General features: G+C 56.6%; 2 protein-coding genes across 11 annotated transcripts in view; one reads left to right on the top strand and one right to left on the bottom strand.

Annotated features, from left to right (window-relative positions):
• Window positions 1–16: 16 nt before the first annotated feature.
• On the top strand, window positions 17–14,229 carry CCAR2 (cell cycle and apoptosis regulator 2). Of its 4 annotated transcripts, none has more exons than XM_078069513.1 (21): window positions 17–165; window positions 1,027–1,120; window positions 1,397–1,488; window positions 1,916–2,007; window positions 2,206–2,320; window positions 2,489–2,618; window positions 2,803–2,899; window positions 6,923–7,042; window positions 8,705–8,927; window positions 9,014–9,127; window positions 9,494–9,657; window positions 10,111–10,282; window positions 10,369–10,599; window positions 10,709–10,930; window positions 11,454–11,598; window positions 11,721–11,800; window positions 12,205–12,351; window positions 12,523–12,634; window positions 12,737–12,925; window positions 13,082–13,287; window positions 13,409–14,229. In XM_078069513.1, exons 2-21 carry the CDS (start codon window positions 1,063–1,065, stop codon window positions 13,451–13,453), a joined length of 2,754 nt encoding a protein of 917 aa, XP_077925639.1. In that variant the 5' UTR covers window positions 17–165; window positions 1,027–1,062; the 3' UTR covers window positions 13,454–14,229. The 4 variants fall into 4 exon arrangements, with proteins under 4 accessions (XP_077925639.1, XP_035931011.1, XP_035931013.1 ...); XM_036075118.2 differs by having other exon boundaries at window positions 20–163; window positions 1,026–1,120; window positions 11,718–11,800; XM_036075120.2 differs by lacking the exon at window positions 17–165 and adding an exon at window positions 435–732 and having other exon boundaries at window positions 1,026–1,120; window positions 11,718–11,800.
• Window positions 3,248–25,803, bottom strand: part of BIN3 (bridging integrator 3) — a 53,398-nt gene continuing 30,842 nt past the window's right edge. For 4 of the 7 annotated variants that reach the window (XM_036075133.2, XM_036075135.2, XM_036075136.2 and 1 more), the window contains 5 exons: window positions 24,405–24,541; window positions 23,854–23,894; window positions 18,406–18,547; window positions 18,071–18,205; window positions 14,478–15,371 (listed from right to left, as the gene is read on the bottom strand). In XM_036075133.2, the coding sequence (XP_035931026.1) occupies window positions 15,225–15,371; window positions 18,071–18,205; window positions 18,406–18,547; window positions 23,854–23,894; window positions 24,405–24,541 (602 nt within the window). In that variant the 3' untranslated portion in view covers window positions 14,478–15,224. The other 3 variants (XM_078069514.1, XM_078069515.1, XM_036075134.2) reach the window with 3 other exon arrangements.

The raw sequence follows: 25,803 nt of genomic DNA, 5'->3' as shown, positions 1-25,803 counted from the left end.
AGGGAGAAGTCGGTGGAGAGGAGGGAGGGACCATATCCGGGAGAGTGGCAGCTTCCGACCAGTGGTCGCGCTTCCGGAGAGGCGCTTCCGGTGGTGGCGGCAGTAGCGGCTGTGGTGGTTCCGGGTGTCTTTGTCCCCCCGGTGTCGCGGCCCTGGCCCGCAGGTGGGTTGGGGGGCCCCCCGCCGCCTCTCTGCCCCTTCGCCTCTTCCCCGGCCGAGGGGCTGCGAGGGCCGGGCAGCAAAGATGCACGGGCCGCGGAAGGGGCCGAGCCCCCCTTCGGACTGCAAGTCCCGTCTCCCTGGCAACGGCCTCGGCCCTGGGGGCGGGCGGGAGGAGGAGAAACCGCGCGCCTTCGTCCTCCCACGGTGGCCCCGCCGCGGCCCGGCCCGGGAGGCCCGGTGCCCGCGGCTGCTGAAGCGGGAGCCGAGGCCCAGGGAGCACGGGAGCAGGAGGGCGGGCGGGTGCGCTGCCGGATTCGCGTTCGGCCGGGCCACGGGGCTACCTTCCCACCAGCCCGTCCGGGGAACAACGGGCCGGGCTTCCGGGGAGAGGGCCCACACCTTCTCTCCGGCACCAGCCTCCTCCATTTTTCCGGGCCTTGCGTGGAGCATTTTGGCGGATGTATTTCAATGAATGAATGTCACTGGGGCCCTTTCCGATCCCCCATTCTCCCCAAGCATCAGCGGGTGGCGTGGCATCGTGAGAAGAGCGCTAAGTTGTTGGCGACCTGGGTGCGAGTCTCAGTTTTGTCACTAACTGGTGATGTGACCCTGGGCAAGTCTCAATCTCTGTGAGCTTCAGTTTCCTTTTCTTTAAAATAGCTTGACAGTATCACCCACCACTAACTTGTGAGGGCAAACTGGAACAATGTAATTTTTGCATTTCCTGCTCTTTATGTTCTCTCCATCTCCTCCATTCATTCTCCGTACCCACCTCCTCACCTTCATTAGATCCTCAGTTACTTTTTGGGGGTTGATGGAAAATTTCCCTCTGAGCTGTTAACTTCTTTCTTTTGCAATTAAAGGTTTTTTCTAAGACTCTGAAAGAGGACAGCATTCCCAATGTCCCAGTTTAAGCGCCAGCGGATCAACCCGCTTCCAGGGGGACGCAACTTCTCAGGTGATCACCTTTATCCCTATTTGGCCTCATACTGGGTATTAGGTGCTTTGGAGTTAGTCTTTTAAAATGTGGCTTTTGGGGTTTCCCTGGTGGAGTGCAGATTTGCTGCTAACGTTTCTTAGGAAAATAGGAGATGAGCACAGTGGTGGCAAGTGAAACCCTGTGGAGGAGTTGCTTGGAGTCACTCTGCCCTTTGGGTCTGCCATACCTTCTGTCTGACTCTAGTGCTCAAAATGGTAGATGCAGGTCCTGGAGATTGCTTCTCTGTCCACATAGGCGCAGCTTCAACATCTCTTCTGGGTCCTCCTCCTGGTTTGCTCACTCCTCCTGTGGCCACAGACCTGTCCCAAAATGCCAGGCACCTTCAGGTAGGTTGGCATTTTTTCTAGTGAGTGTCAGCACTTGAGACTACCACAGCATGCATGGGTGCCTGGTGCTTTCATTCTTGTATAGCTATGTTCATCCTTCCTGGTGCTCCTGACCTGGGCCAGGATGGAGGTGACTAGACATCTCTGACTGGGGAGTCCTGAGTTGTGGCTCTAGGGAAATCTTTTGGGTGCTTCCTGGAATTAAAGAACTGGAAATCCTAGAAGAAGCTTCTGACCTAAGAGTCAGTGTGATCTCTTCCTCCTCCTTGCAGTAGATTATGACTATTATACGTGTGTGTCTCCTTCATGTGAATCTCGATGCCATACTTTGTTGAAGCTGGGTGGGGTTTGGCTGCAGATGAGATGCTAACAGTGGAGCATGGACAAATGCTCTCTGTTACTTTCAAACTGCACTGTTCTCTTACAGGGTGGGGAGAAGCAGCGGGTCTTCACTGGTATTGTTACCAGCTTGCATGACTACTTTGGGGTGGTGGATGAAGAGGTCTTTTTTCAGCTAAGGTAGGCTTGAGGTTAGTCCCCTGAATGCCTGTTGAATTCAATTCTGTCGCCGCGCTGGTGGGGCCCCTCTGAAGCCATTGCTTTGCTGTTTTTATGCAAGGTGTGCGAAATCTTGAAGGGCAGGGCCTCCTAGGGGCAGTCAGGGTGGCTTGGCCAGGGTCTCTCTCCTGACTGGTCTCCTGGCTTGTGTGCTGGCAGTGTGGTGAAGGGCCGGCTGCCCCAGCTGGGTGAGAAGGTGCTGGTGAAGGCTGCATACAACCCAGGCCAGGCAGTGCCCTGGAATGCTGTCAAGGTGCAAACGCTCTCCAACCAGGTATGCGTCTTTCCGGCATGTGCATTGGAAAGGGGAGGGAGGGAAGCCCTAGTGCCCTGAAAGCTGGGCAAGAACCTTACTTTTGTCAAGGGGCAGGGCTGCATCTTTCCAAGGTAGTGAGCAAATCGACCACGGGATGCCCTGAATTTCCTGGTTACTGTCCTGCAGCCCCTGCTGAAGTCCCCAGCACCTCCCCTTCTCCATGTGGCAGCCCTGGGCCAGAAGCAAGGGATTCTGGGAGCTCAGCCCCAGCTGATCTTCCAGCCTCACCGGATTCCCCCGCTCTTTCCTCAGAAGCGTGCGTATCAGTGGCATGGATGTTGGGGTGTGGCTTTATGGGGCTACTCTGGATGAATGGGTCTGTAGCTCTCAGGTTGTTGCTCTCAGAATAGAAGTGGGCACTGTTGTCACTGGAGGAAAGGGACAGGGAAGTTGGGCAGATATGTAGGGTTTTTGAGTCACCAGCCATTTCTTCTCTGTAGCTCTGAGTCTCTTCCAAACATCCCACACACTTCATCTGAGCCACCTGAACAGATTTCCTGCTCGGGGCCCTCATGGACGATTGGATCAAGGCCGAAGGTAAGAGAATGATCAAACAAGGAAGCTATTTTATTTATTTGTCTCTAGGAGCAGTGTCTCTTTGCCACCTGTTACACTAACATTCTTTCTGCAGCTAGATCCTGGGCCCTTTCCCCTGAAATAGGCCGACGCACTGAGATGTATATGTAAACATTAGAACTTTATAAACTGGTTCAGCAAGCAGGGATTTGACATAGTTCATCTTTCAAAATACCATATTGAAATTTATAATTTTCTCTTTTATTTCTAGTCCTTAAGACTGAGATGCCAAAAATCAAACTATCCAGAAATAGTAATTGTCCAAAAAAATGTAACTTTGCAGTGTTTGTTTTAATTTCTAGTATAAAGTGTTTTTTTTTTTTTTTTTAAGATTTTATTTATTTCTTTGACAGAGACACAGTGAGAGAGGGAACACCAGCAGGGGAAGTGGGAGAGGGAGAAGCAGGCTTCCTGCGGAGCAGGGAGCCCGATGCGGGGCTCGGTCCCAGGACCCTGGGATCATGTATGACCTGAGCCGAAGGCAGACTGAGCCACCCAGGCTGCCCTAAAATGTTTCTTTATATACACTGTACACATCAGTGTAGCATTAGAATCTGTAGGTTGCACTCTGCCCAGAAGTCCAGGCCCGTGCCTAGAACACGTAGATAGCTTCATGGCCCATATGTAGCCGGCATGGTGGATTTGGGACTTTGGGGGTGTTCTAGGCCATCCTGTATCATCTGTGAGCTTTGGGGACTGCTGGGAGCATGCTGCCTATTCTCTCCAGCTCACGTGTTCCTTCTCTTACCTTACTCTCCCTAAAAGGTTTTGCTTATATTCCTAGAGTTAAGCTCTCAACTAGTTTGCTTAAGACTTGTTTTAGTTATACTGGTGATCCTCATTTTAATTTTTTATTAGGGAAAATTGCAAATATAAGCAAAAGCAAACAGAAAAGGATGACGAACCCTCATATACCCACCCCCCAGCTTCAACAAGTATCAACATCTTCCATTCTTTTTCATCTCTACCTCCATCTGCTCCTTGCCTTGTACTTGCTGTTTTTTTTTTTTAAGATTAAAAATTTTATCACAAATATTGTATAGGTTGAAATGCACAAATCTCAACTGGACAATTTTGACATGGAAAAATCCACATAACTCTCACCCCAATTAAGATCTAAAACATTTCCATCACTCTAGAAAATTCTCTCATGTTCAAGTTCTTTTTTGAAGTGAGAACTGTACTGATAAGGAAACAATCCCCTATTCCCAGATGCCAGTAGATTATTACATGATAAGGGCTGAGAATGAAATCCAGTGTGAACTCTTAAAAGGACCACGGAGTAACTCTGAGAAAAAGTTTAGGCAAAGGGACGCAGCTAGTGTGCTGAAGCTAGTGTTTGTTCCCTTAGGCTAGGTCATTATGAATTCTAACTGGGAGAATGGTTCTGTGGTCTAGGATTGTTTTCCACCATGCCTCCATTACTTGAAACACCTTGTCCTGTTCTCAAGTCACCGGTAAATATTTTGCATACACCTACACCCCTTGTCCTGTGCATCTTCCTGGCCTTCAGTTTCCGAGGACTCTCTACCTCTCACATTCTGTGAGTTTATTAAAGGCGTCATCACCAAATCACAGCAAGTGCCCTGAGGGATAGTGTAGCTGGGGTAGAAATCAAGGTTGCTATTGACTTTCTGCTTTAGGTTCATACTCAGTCTTTCTGTACAGTCACGTGCATTTGATTGTCCTGGACATGCCAAGCCCCGGGCAGGCCTGTGTTACGTTCCTTTCGCCATAATGCTTCGGTGTCACGGCTTCTAGAGACAGGAGACCTTACCGCTGGCAGGGCGGTACCACCATCGGTCAGTACAGAGAATCTGCGAAGTAGGAAAGGGGGCAGTAGGAGTTAGGTCACTGTGGGAGAAAAACAATTTACAAAGGAGTCAAGCTACTTGAGCGTTTTGGCTGGAAGCCAAATTTTATTTTAAATTTCAGGTTTTGGGACGGAGGTAACAGTGTCCCCGTTGGACTGCCAGTACTGAACTACTGAGGTTTTTGGACAGGCGTATCCAGTGGGATGCTGTCTCGGTATCCTGCTGAGGCTCCTGAGATGTCTCCCACTGGTACTGCTTTCTCATGCGTTCCTGACGATTCACAGTAAGGAGAGAAAACTGGCCATTGAATTCCAGGATTCAGTGGGACATCCACTGTCACTAGGGGTGGACAGCATTTACTGAAGAGTTCGCTCCAGTCGTGGGCGAGCTGAAGAGAGCTGTCAGAATGACTGTTAGAAGCGTGGAAGCGCCGACATCCCGGAAAGGCGAGAGTGGAAGGCAGCCTTTGGATGGATGCTAATAAGCCGGGAAATGGGCCAGGCAGATAGAGAAGGATGAAAAACTCTGTGTTGAATGTAATGAACTTAGATGCCCAGGGATGGAATGACAAAGGAAACGAGGCAGGCGGGTCTGAAGGGAAGGGCAGAGGCCTTCTGGTAAATAGACTGCAGTCAGCGCCATACCTGGGCCGGAAGAACGGACAGGTGATTTTATTTCTCTTGTGAGACATGGGGCTTTTCCCTTAACAGTCTGGCGTTTTATAATGGTCTGGAGGTTTTTCTTTTCTCTTTTTACTTACTGAACTCGTAACATGGTGATACTATCATAAGTAATTTTTTATAGAAACATATGAAGTAGTACATGCTATTATGTAGCGTTAAAATATAAAAATGTGTCATTCCTTCTTTCCCTTTAAAGGTAACCATTCTTAAAGACCTTTAGAAAATAATTTTGAAAAGAGAAATTACTTACTGCTACTTTTTTTTGGTCTGTGTTCTTGTGTGGTCTTTATATATGAGCATACTTTTTATAGTTTTATTGAATTTTAATTTTTAAAAATTTTAACTTTAGAGTCCAAATTGTTTTTATACGCTGTGATTAAAGTGATTAAACATTTTTTCCATATTGCAGTGTAATCCTCATGATTGTTTTAATAGCTGTATGATTATTGTATTTGTTTACTATAAAAGTTCAGGTATTACTGGATATGAATGTGGTTTTCTTACTCTCTCAGCTTAAATTTTTTCCACTATTTATAATCTGTTTTTCTTTTGAATTAACTTCCTTGGGATAATATTTTCAAGAGTGGATTTATTGGATCAAAGAGTTTGAGTGTTTTTATGACTTTAATTCGTATTGCTAAGGGTTTGTTATGAGAACTGTCTCTTAATAAAACTTCCTTTATAGAATCTTTGCATGGTACCATATATGTGTCTTATGTTAAAAATCAGTTAAAATCTTTTCTCATTTCAAAAAATTACATGTTAGCTATAATTTTTAAAGTTCAGAAAAATACAAAAAAGAAAATTATTCATAAGCTCTACCAGTGAGAGGCGTCCATCATTAATTCTTTTTTTTTTAAGATTTTATTTATTTATTTGACAGAGAGAGACACAGTGAGAGAGGGAACACAAGCAGGAGGAGTGGGAGAGGGAGAAGCAGGCTTCCCGCCGAGCAGGGAGCCCGATGCGGGGCTCGATCCCAGGACGCTGGGATCATGACCTGAGCCGAAGGCAGACGCTTGACGACTGAGCCACCCAGGCGCCCCTCATTAGTTCTTTCTTTCCTTTTTTTTTTTTTAAGGTTTTTTTTTTTTTTTAAGTATTATCTGCACCCAACGTGGGGCTCGAACTCACAACCCTGAGATCAAGAGTCACATACATGCTCCACCGACTGAGCCAGCCAGGCGCCCAATACTTCATTTCTTTTTAGTCTTTTAGAGCTTTTTTTGCACAGTCGAGGCACTACTGTATACATACTACCGTGTACTCGTCCTTTTGCTCACGATGGGTGGTTTTCTGGTACAAGTATTTAAATATCCATTTTAATAATTTTATAATAATGTGTTATATGGCTGTTAGCAGTGGCTTCTTGATCCATTCCTTTGGTGTTGGGGAATCAGATGGTTTCCAGTTCTTTTAGGCCAGTATGTATTGAATCTTAATGTAACAGTGTGGTTTCTTCCTTCTGGTGATGGATCAACCTCCAGCGATGACTATGACTCCAAGAAACGCAAACAGCGGGCTGGTGGAGAGCCTTGGGGTGCTAAGAAACCAAGGCATGACCTGCCTCCTTACCGGGTCCACCTCACCCCCTATACTGTGGACAGGTGAGCGATGAGGCTGGGGTGGGGGGTGAGGCTTGCGGCTGGTAACAGTTTCTTGTGTAAATGAGATACAGTCTGTGCAAGAGTAGAGTGTGTGCGGGGTCATGTGCCTAGGACCTTTTTGTTTGTTTCTTAATGTGACAGTTTTTTAATTTCTAAATCTCAGATTTTGACCAGCATAGCACCACTGACAGGGGTGCCCTGATAGAACTTTTGTGATTTGATCATCAGAAATAGTTATGCCAGGCTATCGTTAAGGCTTACCCATCAAAATCCAGGTGCCCAATACCATTGCTAATTCAGGTAGGAAGTATAGATCATAGGCACCTTGGGACTTGTTTTCCAGGGGACTTCGGAATCATTTTTAGAGCGCTCTAGTGCGTGCGAGGACTCTGGCCCACAAGCTTACCTATCGCACTTAGGAACTGACTGACTAAGGCAGATGAGTGATTCCAGATTCTATCCAGCAGTGCAGAGGCAGGGCTCCGGCCACTGCCCCGGTAGCGGAGTTCACCGAAGCTCAGAGTGAGGTGAGGGGGCAGCCTCCCAGCACCTCTTCCTCGAGGTGGAAGGGAAAGAGGGCTGTCACTGCCCTTCCTGCATCACTGGTTCCTCTCCGCGGGGCCGGGCAGGGCCTCTCCTGTGTTCCCTGCTGACCCACCTGCCTCCCAAGGTTCGTCTCCTCACAGGACAGTGTGGCCCCCACATCACGAGAGGGGTGCACGTAGAGCCTCCTCCCATCAGTCAGAGTGACTGCCGCCAGTTAGCCCCACACACAGCTGTCTTTTTGAACATCTGCGGATGCCTCTTGTACGTACGTACCGTTTAGTATGTTGCTTTTTCACTCAGTGTGTCTTAGAATTTATTCCATGTCAACGTTGGTTAGATTGATCTCATTCTTCTCAGCACCTGTACAATATTCCAGTGAATGGACAGACCGTTTACTTCACCAGTTCTCTGTTTCCACGTTTTAATCATCCTAAGTATTGTTGTCCTACACATTCCTACAGACGTCTGTGCGGGCAGGTGCTAGTAGTTTACTGAGGGCAGTGCCTAGAAGCGGGGCAGCTGGCTCCAAGGGTCTGATTTTAAACTTGGACGTCCACTGCCAGTTCTCTCTAAGAGGCTGTGTCGGTTTCCCTTCTCGCCCACGGGGCCTGAAGTCTCGTTTCCCCACGTTGCTGCCAGCGCTATGTTACCAAACTTTTTGATCCTCGGCAGTCTCTTAGGCAAAAAGTGATACTCCGATTTGCATTTCTTTAATTATAAGTGAGACTGAGCATAGGTTCAGGGGCTTTTAAGTCTCCTTTCTTTTTTCTGGTAAGTACCTGTTGATGTCTGTTTCCCAGTTTTCTCTCAGACTTGTGAACCTTCTTGTGAACCTGTTAGTAATTTGTGGGCTCCTCTTCGATCAAGACAGTGAGCCCTAGCTGTCACGTACTGCAAATGTCTCTCTGTTTTTTCTTTCCCAGTTCGACTTTACTTTGCCATTAGGAGCGGAAACATTTTAGTGGTCAAATCTCATCCATCTTTTTCTTTTCAGAGATGTCTTCTTTCCCAGATGAGAAAATAATTTGCCCTTTTTTCCCCAAGTCTTTCATGGTGCCATTTTTAAAAATAATTTAGTCTTTGCTCAGTCTGGATCCCCTTGCTTTCCTTCTCCAGCCCCAGCTGTGACTTCTTAGAGCTCCAGCGCCGCTACCGCAGCCTCCTGGTTCCCTCCGGCTTTCTGGCTGTGTGTCTGAGCTGGCTGTCGGCCTTCCCTCTGAGCCAGCCCTTTTCCCTCCATCCTCCAAGCCGCATCCAGGTATCTTCTGAGAAGGAGCCGGCTCCAGATGCTGGTGCTGAGCCCATCCCCGCAGACAGTGACCCCGCTTACAGTTCCAAGGTGAGTGGGCTGGGGTCCTGCCCCCTTGTTCCGTGTTGGAGGCTGAGAAGGCTCTCGAGCATGTCCTTCACGCCGCCCCTGCACAGGTACTGCTGCTCTCTTCCCCGGGACTGGAGGAGTTGTATCGTTGTTGCATGCTCTTTGTGGATGACCTGGCCGAGCCAAGGGAGACCCCAGAACATCCTCTGAAGCAGATTAAGGTAAGAGCTGGAGTCCATGAGGCAGGACGCAGTCATGGATGATGGATGGCCAGGCCCTGTCAGGTTTTCAGCAGCTAGGCTCCTGTTCGTGAGCTCGTAGAAGCAAGGAGCCCTGAGCTGGAATACCGCTTATTTCACCAGAAGGACAGCATGGCTCAGGATGTTCTTGTCAGAAAAAGTTACATGGCTAGATCCCGTTCATGGGTAGAGAGATCCACCCTCCCCTGCTTCCGACCCTACGTGGCGGACTCTTCACCACATCCTGCTGCTTTCATTCCCCAGGGGTAGTAGGCTGCCTCATGGTGAGAGATCCAGGGAATTGGTTTTTGTTTTGTTCTTTTTTTTATCTTGGATCCATTTTTGCAGTTTTTGCTGAGCCGGAAAGAAGAGGAGGCAGTGCTGGTTGGGGGTGACTGGTCTCCCTCTCTGGATGGCCTCGACCCCAAGGGCGACCCGCAGGTGCTAGTCCGCACTGCCATCCGCTGTGCGCAAGCCCAGACTGGCATTGACTTGAGCGCCTGCACGAAGTGGTGAGTGGCTGCCCCAAGCTTGTCTGTGTGTGGCCCGTTGTATTGGCAAGACTGTTTAGGAGGCCAAGGTCCTGTGCCTTTCTGACCTGTTAGTGCTCTTCTCTTCCCCGGTCCCACCTCACCCTCCAGCCCTCGCAGACGGTCGTCTTGGTCATGAGCACGTATAGGGATGTGTATGGGTGTTGAGGGCCAGCCGACCCTCCAAGGCTCGTCCCATGCGATCGCCCAGCCACATTTAGTGGTCCTTGGTGCTGGGATCACCCTGGAGAGTCACTGTCTGCTTACTCACATTGGCCCATTGATGGACCATTTCTTGAGGATTTGGTTTCTTTTGGTTTCGTATTTTCAAAGCTGCGTGTGTAGTATGTGCTCATTAAATGTTGATTGGAAACTGAAGCACCTGCTTGTGAAGGTTGTGGGTCGGTACTTCCTTTTTCCTTTCGCTGTGAGCAGGTGGCGCTTCGCGGAGTTCCAGTACCTGCAGTCGGGCCCCCCAAGGCGGCTCCAGACCGTGGTGGTGTACCTGCCAGATGTCTGGACCGTCATGCCTACTTTGGAAGAGTGGGAGGCCCTGTGCCAGCAGAAAGCTGCAGAGGCAGCTCCCCCTCCCCGAGAGGCGTGCGGGGTAAGGCTGAGCCTTGCAGACCAGTGGGCAGAGCGGGTGCCCTGAGCTGCGGACCCAGGCGGTCACAGCTCTGGCTTCTGTCACAGGAAGCAGAGCCTCCGCACCAGGCAGCTGACGCATCAGAGCAAGGAGCAGACACCTCTAAACAGAACGCAGAGAATCCAGAGGCCACCGCACAGCAGGACATGGACACTGATCTCCCAGAGGCCCCTCCGCCCCCTCTAGAGCCTGCCGTCCTGGCGCGCCCTGGCTGTGTCAGCCTGTCCCTCCATAGTATCGTGGAGGACCGGAGGCCGAAAGAAAGGATCTCTTTTGAAGTAGGTGTAGCAATCTGCGGAGCCTGTGAGGTAGGGTGTGTGGGATGGCAGGGCTTCGAGCATTCCCTTTTTCCTGATGCTCACGGACCTCTGCTGCCTCTTCCACAAGGTGATGGTGTTGGCCGAGCTGTTTCTGGAGATGCTGCAGAGGGATTTTGGCTATAGGATTTATAAGATGCTGCTGAGCCTTCCCGAAAAGGTGGTGGCCCCGCCTGAACCTGAGAAGGAGGAGGCGGCCAAGGAAGAAGAAACAGTCAAGGAAGAGGCTGCCAAGGAGCCCAAGGATGAGGTACAGAGTGAGGGCACAGCTGCCGAGTCAGACGCCCCGCCGGTGAGTACCTCTGCTGCCTGCACGGGCTCTGGGGCTGCACGCGGGGTGCCGAGTGGGTCTGGGCGCCGCTGGGGGCCCCGCGGGGCTCCTCTCACTGCCTGCATGCACCCCGTCCCCCTGCCACACGGCCGCACGGCTAGGAGGTGGTGTGCGAGGAGAGGGGAAGCGGGCCTGGAAGCATGGCCGACAGCGCCACGCCTTGAGGACAGGCGTTTTGGCAACTTGATGGTTAACTAGAACGCTGCATTTTCTTAACGCTTTCTAAAGCACGTGGGTCTCTCTTACCTAAATACCATCGAGTAAATGTGATCTCTGACGGGACTCAGATGGACTCCTAAAGAGAAGCCCAGGTGCCTGGGAATCGCCCTTAGTTAGCTCTGAACCCCACGTCACGGAACGCAGCAAACGAGACCGTGTAGACAGAACCCTTACCGCGGTGCCCGAACACGGTCGGTGCGCAGATGTTGGCACTTATCACTGTTAGCATTTACAGGTGTCCGTTCTCATCTTGGTTTGCTTCTAGAAGGAAGATGGCCTTTTGCCCAAACCTCCATCTTCTGGAGGAGAGGAAGAAGAGAAACCCCGGGGTGAGGCATCCGAGGACCTCTGTGAGATGGCCCTTGACCCCGAGCTGCTCCTCCTGAGGGATGACGGCGAAGAGGAGTTCGGTACGTGCCGGCCTCACGCAGCGGCCGCCCGGCTCTGTAGCTGGTGCTCTCCTGTCACCACTGTGGGTCTGGGCCCCGGGGGGGGTCCCTGCTCCACGCTTATCTCAGGCTTCCTGTAGCAGGAACCAAGCTAGAGGATTCGGAGGTCCGGTCGGTTGCCTCGAACCAATCAGAGATGGAGTTCTCTTCTCTTCAGGACATGGTGAGACCTCTTTCCTGCCCCCCTGCCCCACTGACCGTGAAGCTGGGCCAGGCCTCCCGACTCGGCGCTGGGAGAGGGAGACTTTACCGTAGGACTTCTGGCACCCTCTGACTGACAAAAGACAAAATGTGGTTCTTGGCTCGCGGAGCGGTACTTCCGTAGGATCCGGGACAGCTCAGTGTCTCCACCTGGGTGCATCCGAGTGAGGTACCCGAAGCAGGCGCGCACTCAGCTCCTCCGTGTGTGGGACAGCCTGTGGTGCGGCAGTGGCCCGGGTCCTGTCTCCAGCTGGAGGGGCTGCCCGGGTGTGATCGTGTCTGCTCGTTTTTCAGAGGGCTGCCTCCTGGGCGATTTCGCCGTTGAGAGAACTCTGTAAATCTTGTTCATCTTTGTTTCTCTTGCAGCCCAAGGAGCTGGACCCCTCTGCTGTGCTCCCTTTGGACTGTCTTCTTGCTTTTGTCTTCTTTGATGCCAACTGGTGTGGCTACTTGCACCGGCGAGACTTAGAGAGGATCCTGCTCACCCTTGGGCTCCGGCTCAGTGCAGAGCAGGTGCCTGTCCTCCCATCCCCCGGGTCCCTTCGGAGCCCGCGTCCCCTGACGGCCGTGCGCGCACTGGATTGCTGTGCGCGGCTCGGGGTGCTGCGGTTCCAGGTTGCTCGCGTGGCACGGGCAGGGGCTCGCGCCTTCTCATCAGTGGCTGTCCGGGGGGGTGTTCTCTAGGCCAAACAGCTGGTCAGCAGGGTGGTGACGCAGAACATCTGCCAGTACCGGAGCCTTCAGTACAGCCGCCAGGAGGGCACGGACGGCGGGCTGCCCGAGGAGGTGCTCTTTGGTGCGTCCTGCTGCCCTGCCGCCTTCCAGGGAGGACGGGCGGGCCCGGCTGCTCTCTCCTCTGGGGACCCTTTCCTTAAACCTGCTTCGTGGCCCCTTCCAGGAAACCTGGACCTGCTGCCTCCTTCGGGGAAAAGCGCGAAGCCGGGCGCCGCCCCCACGGAACACAAAGGCCTGGTGTCCCACAACGGCAGCCTGATCAACGTGGGGAACCTGCTGCAGCGTGCGGAGCAGCAGGACAGCGGGCGGCTCTACCTGGAGAACAAGATTCACACACTGGAACTGAAGCTGGGTGAGTGGCCTGTGGCCGCAGGGGCCCGGCCCGATGGGGCGCGCACACGTGTGTGTTTGGAGACTGAGAGGGATCCTGCTCCTCACGCTTCAGGCCTCCTGCCCTGGGCCGCGATGCTTAACTCAGCAGCAGTCTTTCTGCCGTTTCCCCCACCAGAGGAGAGCCATAACCGGTTCTCGGCCACGGAGGCCACCAACAAAACCCTGGCGGCGGAAATGCAGGAGCTGCGGGGCCGGCTGGCCGAGGCCGAGGAGGCGGCCCGGGCGGCCGAGCGCCAGAGGAACCAGCTGCAGCGGCTGCTCCAGGAGTTCCGGAGGCGCCTGACCCCCCTGCAGCTGGAGGTGCAGCGGATGGTTGAGAAGGTGGGCCTCCCCCCCCGTGCCCGCCCAGGTTCACCGAGGCGGCAGCCTGGTCTGCCGGCGGGGAGCGTTGCTGGGCCTCCCGTCTTGGCCCTTCCTCCTCGAGTCCTCATTCTCGTTCTAGGCGGACAGCTGGGTAGAGAAGGAGGAGGCAGCACCTAGCAACTGAGGGGCCTGGCGCAGGAGCTGCCCTCCTGTGAGGCCAGCGATGGAGCCTGCTGACGTCAGAGCCCTTCTGGTTGCCCAAAGAAGCTGGCGCAGGCCCTGGGAGCCGTAGGCGGGGGTGGCTGACCCCTGGGCTCAGCCTCCGTAGAGGAGCTCAGGCCGTCAGGGTGGGGTCTGTGCTATGTGGGACGGATGAGCGGGGAACCCCGGTTCCACCTGACAACTAAATCCAACACCTTCTGCACCCCTCGAATGTCATTTCGCCCTCCACCTTGGGATTTCTCCTGGGGCCCTTTAGTCTTGTGCTGACTTTCTCCTGTCCTCTTCCAGTTTAGAATAAGACAGGGGAGGAAAAGGCTTTTCAAGTTTGTCCTAAGGTCTGATGCCAATAAACTGAAGAAACAGCCGTGGAATCTGGCGGGGGGTAAGAGCCCTTCCTCTGGATGGCACAGATCCTGCTAGGTACAGGAGCAGGTTCTTGGGGGGGGGGGGGGGGGCTCTCCCTCGGCCACCGCAGGAAAGGTCTGTGCTAGCGAACTCGTGGTGTTGGGCTGTGTCCGCCAGAGAGCACTGTGTTCCAGCCACCCCGGACTTGCCAGAAGAAACCAGCACCTCCCCGTGTTCAGAATGTGGTATTGGCTCTGGCCCAGCCTTTTTCCCTGTTCCCCCATAAGTCTTGCCTCTTTCCATAATCCGTGGTTTCAGTTTGACTTTGTATATAAAGTTGTTTTTTTTTTTTTTTGGCTTTTTGTTTTTTAAATAAACCAAAGTCAAAAACAAGCCACGTGTCCTCCGTAGCTCTTCCCTTCCTCCTCTTGTAGGTCGTCCTGTGCTGCCCCCTTCCTCCCAGCCCTCCAGTCCAGAAGGTGGGCGGGGGCAGCGGGAGGGGCTGGCCCCTGGTGCTCTCGGCCCTGCCACCTGCTGGTCGAGAGAGGCAGTGCCGCAGGGGTGCGTCCAGCTGGACGGGGGGGCAGCACAAGCCTGACAGACCTACAGTGGCGCTCTCAGTCACAGCACAGTAACAGCTGTCGATTTTATTGAAAACTTTACTTGAAAAAATAAAATTCCAAATACTCCGGTTCTTGCTCTGAGGCCTGTGAATCAGGCTGTGACATTTTGTGCGGTCGGTAGCCTATGGACACGAGCGGAGTCGGGTTTCCTAGGGAACCTACAAGGCTTGGGGCTTTTCTCTGCACTTGGCCTAAGGGACAGAAGTGGGCTAAGCCAGTTTTTGTCGTGCTGGGAGGCTGGAGTGAGGGGTCTGTCTGGGCTGGGGGAACCACAGCTCTTCTGTTCCCCACGGCAGTGTCTCGGGCCTCTTCAGAAAAAAGGAGTCTGAAGTGGAAAGGCAACGAGGGCGGGTGGACTCTCCAGGATAGGTCTTTGGAGGTAGATGTGATCACGGCCACGTAAGCAAGGCTAAGACCTCAGGTGAGCAGACAGCCTGGGCCTTTGAAGGCTGGAAGCTTGCTCAGGCCCTAGGCCAGGATGCCCTTTGGACGGTTCTTTTGGAAATGAGAAGGTGCCTGGAGTTTTTCTGCCCTGCTTACCTGTCTGGGCTCTTGCTATGGGTGGGGAGCTAGCAGCCTGCTTGGGGCTCCTGGTGCCAGGCTCACTGCAGAGGGCTGGTGAGGTAGAGCAGGGGCCACTGCTGTCCCCATACTTCTCTCAGGGGAGGGCCTTTTGCTGGCTGACACCTGAGCCTAAGCTTGACAAGGGCAAAGACCAAAGAGGTTGACTTGTGTCCCAGGAGTCTTCGAAAGGGTGGTGGGGACTCAGTCATCAGCCACAATGGAGAGGGCTCTGAGCTCACTCAGTCTGGCCTCGTTCTCCCTCTCCCGCTGCTCATCAGGGTGGCCAGGCTGGTCAAGCTGCTGGGTCAGGTCTCCAAAGATCTTCTGCATCTCAGAGTAGTACCCAACCTGCGGAGAAGGAGGTCGGCAGGTGCTGGGCTCCTGGGGTACCAGGCCCGCACGGCCTTGCACCCCCCCGGACACAGCAGGACAGGTGGGGCCAGAGAATGTCCCAGAGGCCCGCACGCTGCTGTCCCCTCAAGCGGAGCACTCAGGCTGAGCGAAGGGGGCTGGTTTCCACTTTTCCCTCCGTCACTGCCCTTGCCGAAAACTGCGTGGCAAGCAGGGAGACTGAAGCCATCGCCCCCGGCGCTTCAGGAACATCCACTGCTGCTGCCGGGACGGCAGTGAGTCAGAGGAGGAGGGAAGCAACGGGGCCTTGGCGAGGTGGACGAGGGGCTTCTGCCCTCGAGCCCTCCACGAAGCTGAGGGGCGGAGGGGCCGGTGCCAGGAGGTGGAGGAGGACAGCGCAGCCCAAGGCCGGGGTGGGGGCACTGGCAGGCCCCTTGGCAGGTCCTGGGGAAGCCGGGCAGTCAGGCACGGACTAGAGGCTGCTTTAGCGCAGCTAGAAGCCGAGAGCTCCGGCCGTGGGCGAGGGGGCGTGGCTGGCCGCCGGAGGCCTGAGAGCCGCTCTTGCTCTTCGAAGTAAAGGTGAGGAAGGTGAGCCCTCCCTAGCCTGTTCCTTCCTGACCCGTCCCACCGTTAACGGGTGGCACAGCCTGCTCAGCACCGCGTCAGGGCGGCCCGTCTGCAGGTCTGTGGGGGGGAAGGGGGCCATCAGGGGTGACAGGAGAGGCCTGCGGCAGGGCGGGTGCGGGTGTGCTGAGGGACGGGGGAGACCCGCCGGCAACTTTCAGACCCAGTGCCTTTTCCGGGGGCCGCTTCTGCCTCAAGTCGCCAGCTCATGACCCAAAGCAGACACCTACTTTCATGAAAGTGATGCACGTTACTCAAAGCACTATTTGGACACCCCTAAATCGTGTCATCTCCAGCTCTCAGGTGTCTCTGGGGAGAAGGGACTCTGCTTCCACTCCAGACCCCGGAGTGCTCTTACTGCAAGGGGAGGCCGAGCGGCAGGCTGGGTGGCAGGGCCGTGGCTCGGCTGCGTCGGAGGCTGTGTCCCCCCCACTCCCACAGCTGGATTTCCACTGGGCTGGGGGGAGCTAAGTGAAGGTCTGTCAGGGCCGCTGCCACCTGAGCGGGCGGGGCCTGGCCCGCCCTCCCCCCACTCCCGGCCCCAGAGCCGCACTGCGCAGGCTGAGTCACCGGGAATGCTCACTTCTCTAGTGACTAATGGCAGCCACAGCCTCGGGAGGGGGAGGCTGGTGCTGAGGAGGCAGTAAACAGCCCCCAGCCAGCCCGCTGCCTGGTTACAGGGTGTCCCTCGTGCCTCTGGGCACCCTGGAGCTTCCCCTCGTGAACAACAGAATGGAGGGGGCAGGGGTGGTGGTGGCACAGGACAGGGAAGGCACAGGTCTCCTGAAACACACTCCTCCACAGCCTAGGCTGAGCTGCTGGAAGGAAGCCCTCACCTCCAGGGGCAATGCTCTGGGGGCAGGTGCACGAACCCCCACTCGCTTGTGCAAGTTCATGTTCTGCCTCATTTCTCCCTAGCAACCCAGGACATGGTCACTAACAAGGTCCAACTCCACCATCACTCCTGCTCAGGGTTCCCGAGGCCCAGGTGTGCAGCCCCATGCGTTTGGGTGTCCTCCAAAGATGGCAGGCTGGGGAGGCAGGAATCCGTCTTTTCCTCGGGCGCCTGAGACTGTTGCGTGCAAGGAACGAATGTGTCCACTGGAGGGCGCCAGACGCCCAGGCCAAGAGCAGAAGCGGGCTGGAGGTGGCTGAGCCTCTAGCTTTGTTACCTGCCGGGGAACTGAGGGCAAGGTGGCAGGATGCTGGGCACCTGCCGTGGGCTGGGGGTCCCACGTGGCGGAGACCTCTTGGCTTGGGCACCTTACCCTTTTCTCTTACAAATAGGGAGAAAACTCCCTGCTAACCGCTTGAAGAATGGCGGGCGAGGAGGGCGGGAGCTACACGCAGGTGTATAGTCGCTGTCCTTACAGCCTTGAGAGGTGGGAGACAAGGTCTTAGCCTGTGTCCCACCCTCGAGCAGCCGGGCCCCGAGGCCACCCCTGCAGCTCCACCCACACCCAGCCTGAGGCCAGCCTGCTGTTCCGGAAGGTGCACCACGGCCGGACACCCAGACAGGGGCCCGGAGCACGGCTCTCCCCAGGGGTCAGAGACCCCTCCAAGGGCGGCTAGAAGTCAGGACACCCTGCAGTACCCCGCCTAAAGAAGGGGGGTAACTGGAGTGGGGGAAGCGCGGGCGCGGGGTCCTGGGCAAAGGGCCTTCACCCCATAGGCCTCTGTGCCTGGCCTCCCGAGCACGGCGCGCCGGGGGCCTGCCCACCAAAGGGAGGTGCTCACAGCGCGGCCTGCTTTCTCCTTGCCGTGTGGTACGAGGCCAGGAGGGAGAGAACGCGGGGGGACAAGCCCTTCAACAGAAACGACCCTCCTCCCAGGGCTGGGATGAACCGAAGAGCACTGGGGGAGCCCAAACGGAAAGTGGAGCAGGCACTCGGAGTGGGGGTCTGGGAGGCTGTGCCGGGGGCAGGGTGGTGGCACCGCCGTCGTGGCGGAGAAGGGCCGAGCGCCCTTCCAGCTGGGGAGGGGGGGCGGCACGGGAGGTGCTACGGAACCGGGAGCGGCCCCCAAGGGAGCAGGAGTCCCGCCCGCTTCGGGCCGGGCGGGACTGGCCTCACCTGGGCTCGGATCAGGGCCTCGAAGCTGGGCTGGAAGTAGTCGAGCCGGCTGTGGTAGAAGCGCGGCATCTCGTCCAGGAGCTGCTTGTTCTTGGCCTCGAAGTCGTCCCGCACGGGCCGCAGCTCTTCTCGGGCCTGCACGGCAAGACGCCGGCCTCAGGGCCCCCGCTGGCCTCCCGGGGGGTCCGCGCCGGGCGCACGGTGTGGTGGGGGAGTATGGTGGCATCTGTGCCTTGCTCCCACTGCCCCGGAGTCGGTCCCCAGGTAAAGGAGGCCCGCGCCGCGTGTCCCCGTGGGGCCCGTGGTCCACGCCCCCCTCTCCCTTCACTCGGTACCTGGTGGAGTTTGGCCAGCACGGGCCCCGTCTTCTCCTTCTCCTCGTACTTCTCCACCTTGGCCTGCAATCTCCGGTAGTCCTGCAAGGCCTGCTCCCGCCGTTTCACCGCCATGTTGAGGCTCGGGAAGACACTGCCGAACCTGCGGACACAGCCCAGGCGGATGCGGGCCCTTCTTAGCAGCTCGGGGCCCGTTCAGACATACCTCCCGAGGGCCTGCTCGGCGCCAGGCCCCGTTCACACGAGCGAGGGAGCTCCCGCGGCTGAGGCTGCGATCTGCGGGAAGGCCGACGGAGAGAAGGCAGGGCTCAGGGTCACCCCGCTGGCCTGAAAGGAGCCACGGGGGCAGGAAGGCAAGGAAGCCCCTGACGCGGCCACTGCCGCTTCCCCGCCCACGACAGAGACCCGGCACAGAGTGTGGCAGAGCCAGAGACCCCCGGACTGATCTGCCCAACGTCTTCCTTTCATACAGTGAACGAAATGGAGGCCAGAGCGATGGCACGACTTGTCCAAGGTCACCATGAGGTAGTGACCGTCCAGCAGAGAGCTCAGGTGTCCCAGTTCTCTGGCACCTCCCCACCTCAGGATGCCACCAGCGGGTGACAACTGCAGTCAGAACCTAGTCTTGGCCTATTTCTATCAGCTGACCACAGGAAAAGCAGGAATCCTCTGCTTCTCCCACTGAAATGGCTACACCGTCAAAGCAGATGTTTGAGGAAAATGGCTCAAGGGCATCTTCTTGCCCCACCACGACGACAAAGGACCACAGGGAAAGGCTGAGGAGTGCGCCCTTCACACAGAGCGGCAGTGGACACTTTGGCCCCTGTGGGCATCATTATGCAACAAGTGTCATCTTTAACTGGGAAAGGCGACGGGATCTTGAGATAGACACAGGGCAGGACTGCGTGCCAGGCAGGGATGCTGGACTTCCCTCGGTTCATGAGTGTTGGAGAAGGCAAGAGGCAAAGCTGCGAGCAGGGTTTCGTGGACAGCAGGGGACGGACCAGCTTCCTGGAACGCAAAGCCTGCAGGAGGCGGCAGGAGGTGTCCACCCTGCAAACCCGGGGCGCCGGCCACCCGAGCAGATCTGGCCCCGCAACCGAGGTACACGGCGGCGGCGGAAGCGTGGTCATTCGGGGCTGCGAGGCGCAGAGGGCGCGACTCAGAGCGAGGACGTGCGGTGGGGCCTCCCCTTCATGAGCGCCCAGCAGCCCCCGCGCCATGTTTAGGCAGTTTAGAGGCCACATCGGGAACGATTCTCCGAGTCTGCCTCTCAAAGGAGCATGCCCACGAATTTGGGTTTCTTTCTTTCTTTTCCCATTTTTATTTAAAATTCTAGTTAGGTGAATTTGGTTTTTAAAAGCCTCAACAAATCAAGAGTAATGAATATTTTTTTGCCAGAGAACAGAGACTATAAATTTGACCAAAGCACTGAATTTGCCAGCCAAGGCTACAGAGGCAGGCAGCAGGGTCTGGTGGAACGAAAGGCTTACATCCCCGAGAAGGGCACTAAAATGAGTCCCTCTGATCGACGGGGTGCGCTAATGGGCTCACTGCCTGACTGGAGAGGCTAGAAGTGGGTAAGACATGCCCTTAGACAAATCAGTCACCAAATCAACACTGAATGACTGATCTGCCCGCAGAAGGGGTCTCCCCGGTGCTGTGCAAACTGGGCGTGGGGAGTGGCTACAAAGGTGTCCCCCCCACCCCCACCCCACGGCGGGTCTGAAGGGCTGAGACCATCGCAGGGACAGGCCTCGCCATTTGTGCCTCTGGTGGGGGCTCTGACGGGTCTCAGTGGCTAGGCGAGCCCCTCTCCTCTCCTGGGAAGAGTGTGGCCAGCAGCTAAGAGGCATGGGACTCGAGAGCAGGTGCTGTGGGGCCTGAGAAGCCACCACCCCCTCCCCGTCCACCCCAGCCAGACTAAGGGCCACCGCTGGGCACCCTCATTCTCTCATTAGAAGTGACCTGATTGGGTGGCCCCAGGGCCTGGGCCTCTGCTGTCCACGCTGCTGGTGGCCCGGGGGGAGGAGGCAGGAAGCGGCAGGTGGAGAGTTTTCTCCTTTTGGGAAAGAGGGCAGCAGCGTGCACATAGCATGAGGGGCACGCTACGGGGGCCGGGGGGGGCGACCACCGCGCTGGCTGGCCGAGCCGTTCTGGATACCCTCTGACCCCAGCAGCACTTGTCTCTTCGCTCGTCCTCAGTTGTCACCTGGGGTCGATTCCCAGGGCCTGGGTCAAAGGCACCAGAGACGCTGACTAAATGCAAGCACTGGATCAGCTTACCAAGGACACAGGAACCCCGCCCGAGGGCCAAGTCCCGGGCCCCGAGGAGGGAGCAAGGCACGGGGCCAGGCAACCTCAGGGGCCAGGCAGTGTAAGAGTGGGGGTGCCTCGAGGACGCTCCTCAGCCTCTGGAAGCGAGACCACCTGGCCCCTGTGGGGAGGAAGTGGTTGCAGTGCAAACTGGCCCCGGCTCTGTTAGAGCCTCCAGGAAAACCATTTCTTCACCATGGTAACCTCGGCCTCCCACAATGGCGCCCCTCAGGCACACCAAGAGGCCTCAGGAGGCTTAGCTGGCTTAGGTCACCGCAGATGGGTCACGAGTCACTTACCACCTGGGTGGCTTTGGGACTCCCTAGGGGTAGAGGCAGGGGTCATGCCCTTCTTAAAGAGGGTAAACTGAGGGTGGGCAGGGAGACCAGACAGCGCATCTGAGGTGGCTGATGACAGAGTGGGGGCCCAGGGCTCTGTAACCCTGGTTCCGGTTACTGCCCTGCTGAGGCCGCACCTCCCCATTAACTATGGGGACACAACACACGGGACTCTGCCGGCTCCCTGCGGTGCGCGGTGTGGGCACCACGCTGGTGTGCAAGGCCAGCAGTTCGTACGGCAGCAGGCCCCGGGTGCGGAGTGTCCGGTGCTCTCCTCCATCCTCAGGTCGGGGAGGAAGGGGGCAGGGAGGTGGGGATAGGCACAGGGTGGTGGTCCTGTGCCTGGGGCCTCCCAGACTTGCTCCCAGGACCCTACAGAGGTACCTGCTGACTTCAGCTGACTGGGAAAGGTGGGGGACCCAGCTCTCCCTGAGGCCTGAAGTCCACACTTTCACTGGGCTGCCACAAAGAAACAAGGCTGGGAAGTTGGACCCTTCTGCTCAGTTTCCCACTTACCCCCGATAATTAGCAGTGATGGGGAACACGAAGTCCCTGGGCCAGGGCCCCAGAGCAGACTCCACCCTCCATAGGCAGCTCAACCCACCGCTTCAGCCCATGGACACCTCTGTCCCGTCCTCCTGAGCACGGGCTGAGCCATTGCAGGGGTGGGGTTCAGGCCCCCCTTTCTATAGAGGGGGAAGCCGATTCAGAGGAGCAGGGACTTGGCCAGGGTCGTGGGCGGGCTGGGGGCAGGCTGGCCCGCCTAGCACTTGCCCCACTCCACTGTGCTGCACCACCTCGGCGATATGGATTATCCGTCCGCACTAGGTCACAAGCTCCTAAAATCCGTGTTGTGTCTACCCTCCGGAGAAGGGAGAACAGGGCTGGGCTGACACCAGACCATCGCTGAAGCTCTTCCCCAGGTGACTGTCCTAAAGTTCAACCAAACTGCCCCCCACTGGTTGAGCGGTGGGGTGAGGAGGCAGAGAGAGGGAGGAGGGGAAGGGGGAGGGAGAAGGAGGCCGGCTGGGAGGTAGGCTGGGAGCAGCCGGCCCTGGTGGGGAATGCCTGCCATCCCTCAATCTGTGCCCACACAGCCGGGATCTTCCACCCACCAGGAAAGGGAAATTGAAAGCATCCCCATCCGACCATGTGAACGCAGCCCAGAGACTGGGGGATTAGAGGCCGAGCCCCGTGGGGGGAGGCTGGGGGCGGCGGGGCAGCCATGTGGCGAAGTTCTTCATCAGAGGACAGGAAAGCTGCAGTTTCCTGTTTCCGGTACCGGGGTCCCTGGGAGCTTCTCTCCTGGCAAGAGGCGGCAACATGCAGTGCCGGTTTTATGTGGTTGGGGGGGATGGCATGTCGGCGTTGGGACGGAGAAGGCAGCTGGGGGGGGCAGGCAGGCAGGCCTGGGGGGCTCAGGCAGAGGTCAGCGGATCCGCTGCGGAGATGGTGCCTGCCCCCCGTGCCACTCACCCACCTTCCTGGCAGGTGGTGGGCTGCTGGGGCGGTGGGAAGCAGCCGGGATTTCTCTCCATTTGGCTCTAGAAGCCAGGCATCAGATTTCAAGGCCGCCTCCTTGGTTGTGAAATCGAGATCGGAGTCAGTCCCCTAGTTCTCCGACCCCTGCCTAGCTCTGCCAGCCGTGGGTGTCCACAGCAGCCTCTGTGGTGGCCCCTGGTCCTTCCCACCCAGTTGCCAACCCTTGGTTCTGGAGACCCAGTCAGAAGGCCACCAGCAATGGAACTCCTGCTGACACACTCCCCTCTCGAGCCAGCAGCCTCCTCGGCACCCAGCTCCTCGTGGGACCCTGCAACCCGGGGCCCAGGGAAGGAGCGGGGTGCAGGGAGAAATCCCTTCCCACCGAGGCTGAGCCTCCAGACAGCCCTGGCTTAGAAAGAGCTTTCCCTCACCCCCACGTGGCCCTTGGACCTGAACAGGGAGTGAAGAGCCCCATCACCCCAACGCCAGGGGCTGGAGGACCAGAACCTGCTCTCTTCATCTCCGCCCGGGCCCCGATCCAGGCCTAATGGTAATTAGCGGAGCCTCGTTACCCAGGCCTGGTGAGGCAGCTGCCGGGGACCACCGCAGAAGAGGTAATACAGTGCAGCTGCCGGGCTGGGGCGGGAGCCTTTCTAGGTCAGAGTCCGTTTGGGAGAGGCCAGGGAAGAAGATGAAGTGATCGGGAGCTTCAAGGCACCGCTCCTGCCTGTCCCCCCGCCTCCCTGGGGACTCAGGGAGAGTAGGCCCGTCTGATCACCGCCCCGGGGCCTGCCTGAGAGAAAATGAGTCTCACAGAAGAATTTCTGACCCTGACAGGTCACGAGTTGGGGGCCTTCCCAGGCAGCACTTCCCCATGTGCGGCCACCCCCACATTTCAAGAGCCCAGCGCTGCAGGCAGCCGCTCTCCCAGTGTGGCGGGGAGATGAGAGGCCTTGCGCAGCCCGGGCGGAGGGCCGGCCAAGAGCTCTGCTCGCCTAATTCGGCAAGCTCTGGCCCTCCGCTTCCTGGTCAGGAACAAAGGGGAAACTGGCCAAGTGACCGCCCGAGCGAAGGCCGTCACCGGGGGCGCCCGGGCCAGGCGCACGCTCTGGGGCCACCGCGGGTCTCACCCCAGGGCCCCGGGTCACGTGGCTAGCATCCCTGCTGAGTTGCTGGTCAGCCCCGTGTGCATCTGGAGCAAGGCTGCTAGAGATGTCATCTGGTGGCCAACTGGCCAGTGGGCCTGCCTTTCCCGTAAGTGCCCCGAGCCCAGGTCCCTGAGGCCTGTGGTCCCCACATGACCTTTACTCACTTTTTTAAGGGTTCAATCACGGTCTTTTGAATCTGGTTCACCTGTTAAAAGAAAAAACCCAATGACATCAACACTGAGGGGAAGTCAGACTCTTCCTCAAACGGGAGGCTCCAGGCTCCTGAGAAGGGAAAGGCGGCCTCGGGGCTCTGCTGAGAGCCCTAGGCAGGGGCGAGGCCGCGGGGGGGGGGGGGGGGGGACCAGTGAGGCGGGCACCCCTAACTGCCGCTGGAGCGAGATGCCCCAGGGCAACAGGGAGTACCTTCTGGTTCCGGGTCAGCGCTAGCAGCCCTGCTCCGCGGGGCCGGTGGACGAGGACAGCAAGGGGGAGGGGCTGCGGGCGTGCAGAGCTACCCCGTCTCCCTCGGGGTCTCCCAGTGAGCGGGCCACGGGAAGCAACCAGGGCCAAGGCGGGGCCAGGAAAAGAGCTTCCAGGGCTTGCAACACTCGGGCCTCAGAGGGTGAATCGAAGACTGAGCCCCGTGAAGGACTCCGTGAAGGCCCTCCACCCACACAGAAGCCGTGAGAAGGGGGAGAGCAAGACCCCCACTTACCTTTTCCTGGTTGAAGGCGTCCATCCGCTTCATGGCCGTGTCCAGAGCTGTCACCATGTTCAGGAAGTCTTGGTCTTGCTCGCAGAGGGGATTGGAGAGCAAGTCCAAGGATATCTTCACGGCAGATTTGGACATGGCTGTAAGAGGTCAAGGCTCAGTGAGCCTAGGATGGGACAGGCTTCAAGGTCTTGTGGTCAGGACCCCCATCCTCCTTCAGTCCAGGGGCCGTACCCTGACCTCCACCCTGGCCACAGACCAGAAAAGCATCAAAGTACCACAGAGCCAATGAGTCACGAGTCCTTACTGTACAGTGTTTGTTCCTGACCACCTGATGCTGCTCTGGGTAATTCTTTTGAGTAGCTTTACCTTTTGCAATGACTTAATTTTCTGAACTCTAGATTTTAATAGAATCATTTCGGTGGGAAGCTGTAAAAAAATACTTATTTCTAGCTCTACAGATTCTAATGCAGTAAGTCTGGAATCCAGGAACATGCATTTTAAAGAAACTCTTGGGGCCCCGGGGTGGCTCAGTCGGTTAAGCGTCTGCCTTTGGCTCAAGTCATGATCCCGGGGTCCTGGGATCGAGCCCCACATTGGGCTCCCTGCCCAGCGAGAAGTCTGCTTCTCCCTCTCCCTCTGCCCCTCTCCCTGCTTGTGCTCTCTTTCTCAAATAAATAAAATCTTTAAAAGAAAAAAAAAACTCTCGGGCACCTTGGTGGCTCGGTTGAGCGACTGCCTTCGGCTCAGGTCAAGATCCTGGAGTCCCAGGATCGAGTCCCGCATTGGGCTCCCTGCTCAGTGGCGAGTCTGCTTCTCCCTCTTCCCCTCCCCCTGCTTGTGCTCTCTGGCTCTTTCTCAAATAAATAAAATCTTAAAAAAAAAAAAAAAAGTCTCCGGGTGGTTTGGAGGTGAAGCTCGGCTTGGGACTCCCTCACGGACAAGAGTAACAGCGTTCCGCACCAGGGTCGGCAAACATACCATACAGGGCTAGAAATCAAGAGGTTAGGCTTTTGGGGCTGCATGGTTTCTGCTGCCACTGCTCAACCCTGCCGGAGACAACCCCTGCAGAATGGGGGCGCAGGCCCTACGGAGCAAGCGTGGCCCTTTCCCCGCCCCCCCCGCCGCTCTAGATGTGTGTTCACCAGCAACGGAGACTTAAAAACCTGTACCAGACCAAGAACTCCGAAGCTGCCAACAGGTTCCCATCCCTACCCGCCCCCCCCGTTTTATTCAGGGCTCCAACAACCCAGGAGACGTCTGGGGTAGTGTATTTTGGCTCCACTTTCCAGATGAGGCAGGTGAAGCTCAGAAGAGCTTATAACTCCTTCAAGGTCAGACAGCCGCAAGTGCTGAGCCAGGCCCAGCCTCTCTGGGCACCTGCCTTCTGCCTCCGGGTGCT

Source organism: Halichoerus grypus, chromosome 3 (genome assembly GCF_964656455.1).
Source record: "Halichoerus grypus chromosome 3, mHalGry1.hap1.1, whole genome shotgun sequence".
NCBI classification, from domain to species: domain Eukaryota; kingdom Metazoa; phylum Chordata; class Mammalia; order Carnivora; family Phocidae; genus Halichoerus; species Halichoerus grypus.
The sequence above is the reverse complement of the archived record's forward strand: the minus strand, read 5'-3'. Positions and strand labels throughout refer to the sequence as shown.

Coding starts and splice junctions, on each gene's coding strand:
- CCAR2 (XM_036075118.2), top strand. CDS start 1,063: ATGTCCCAGTTTAAGCGCCAGCGGATCAACCCGCTTCCAGGGGGACGC. Junction 12,352..12,522: donor TCCGGCTCAGTGCAGAGCAG/GTGCCTGTCCTC, acceptor GGTGTTCTCTAG/GCCAAACAGCTGGTCAGCAG. Junction 12,926..13,081: donor CACACTGGAACTGAAGCTGG/GTGAGTGGCCTG, acceptor TTCCCCCACCAG/AGGAGAGCCATAACCGGTTC.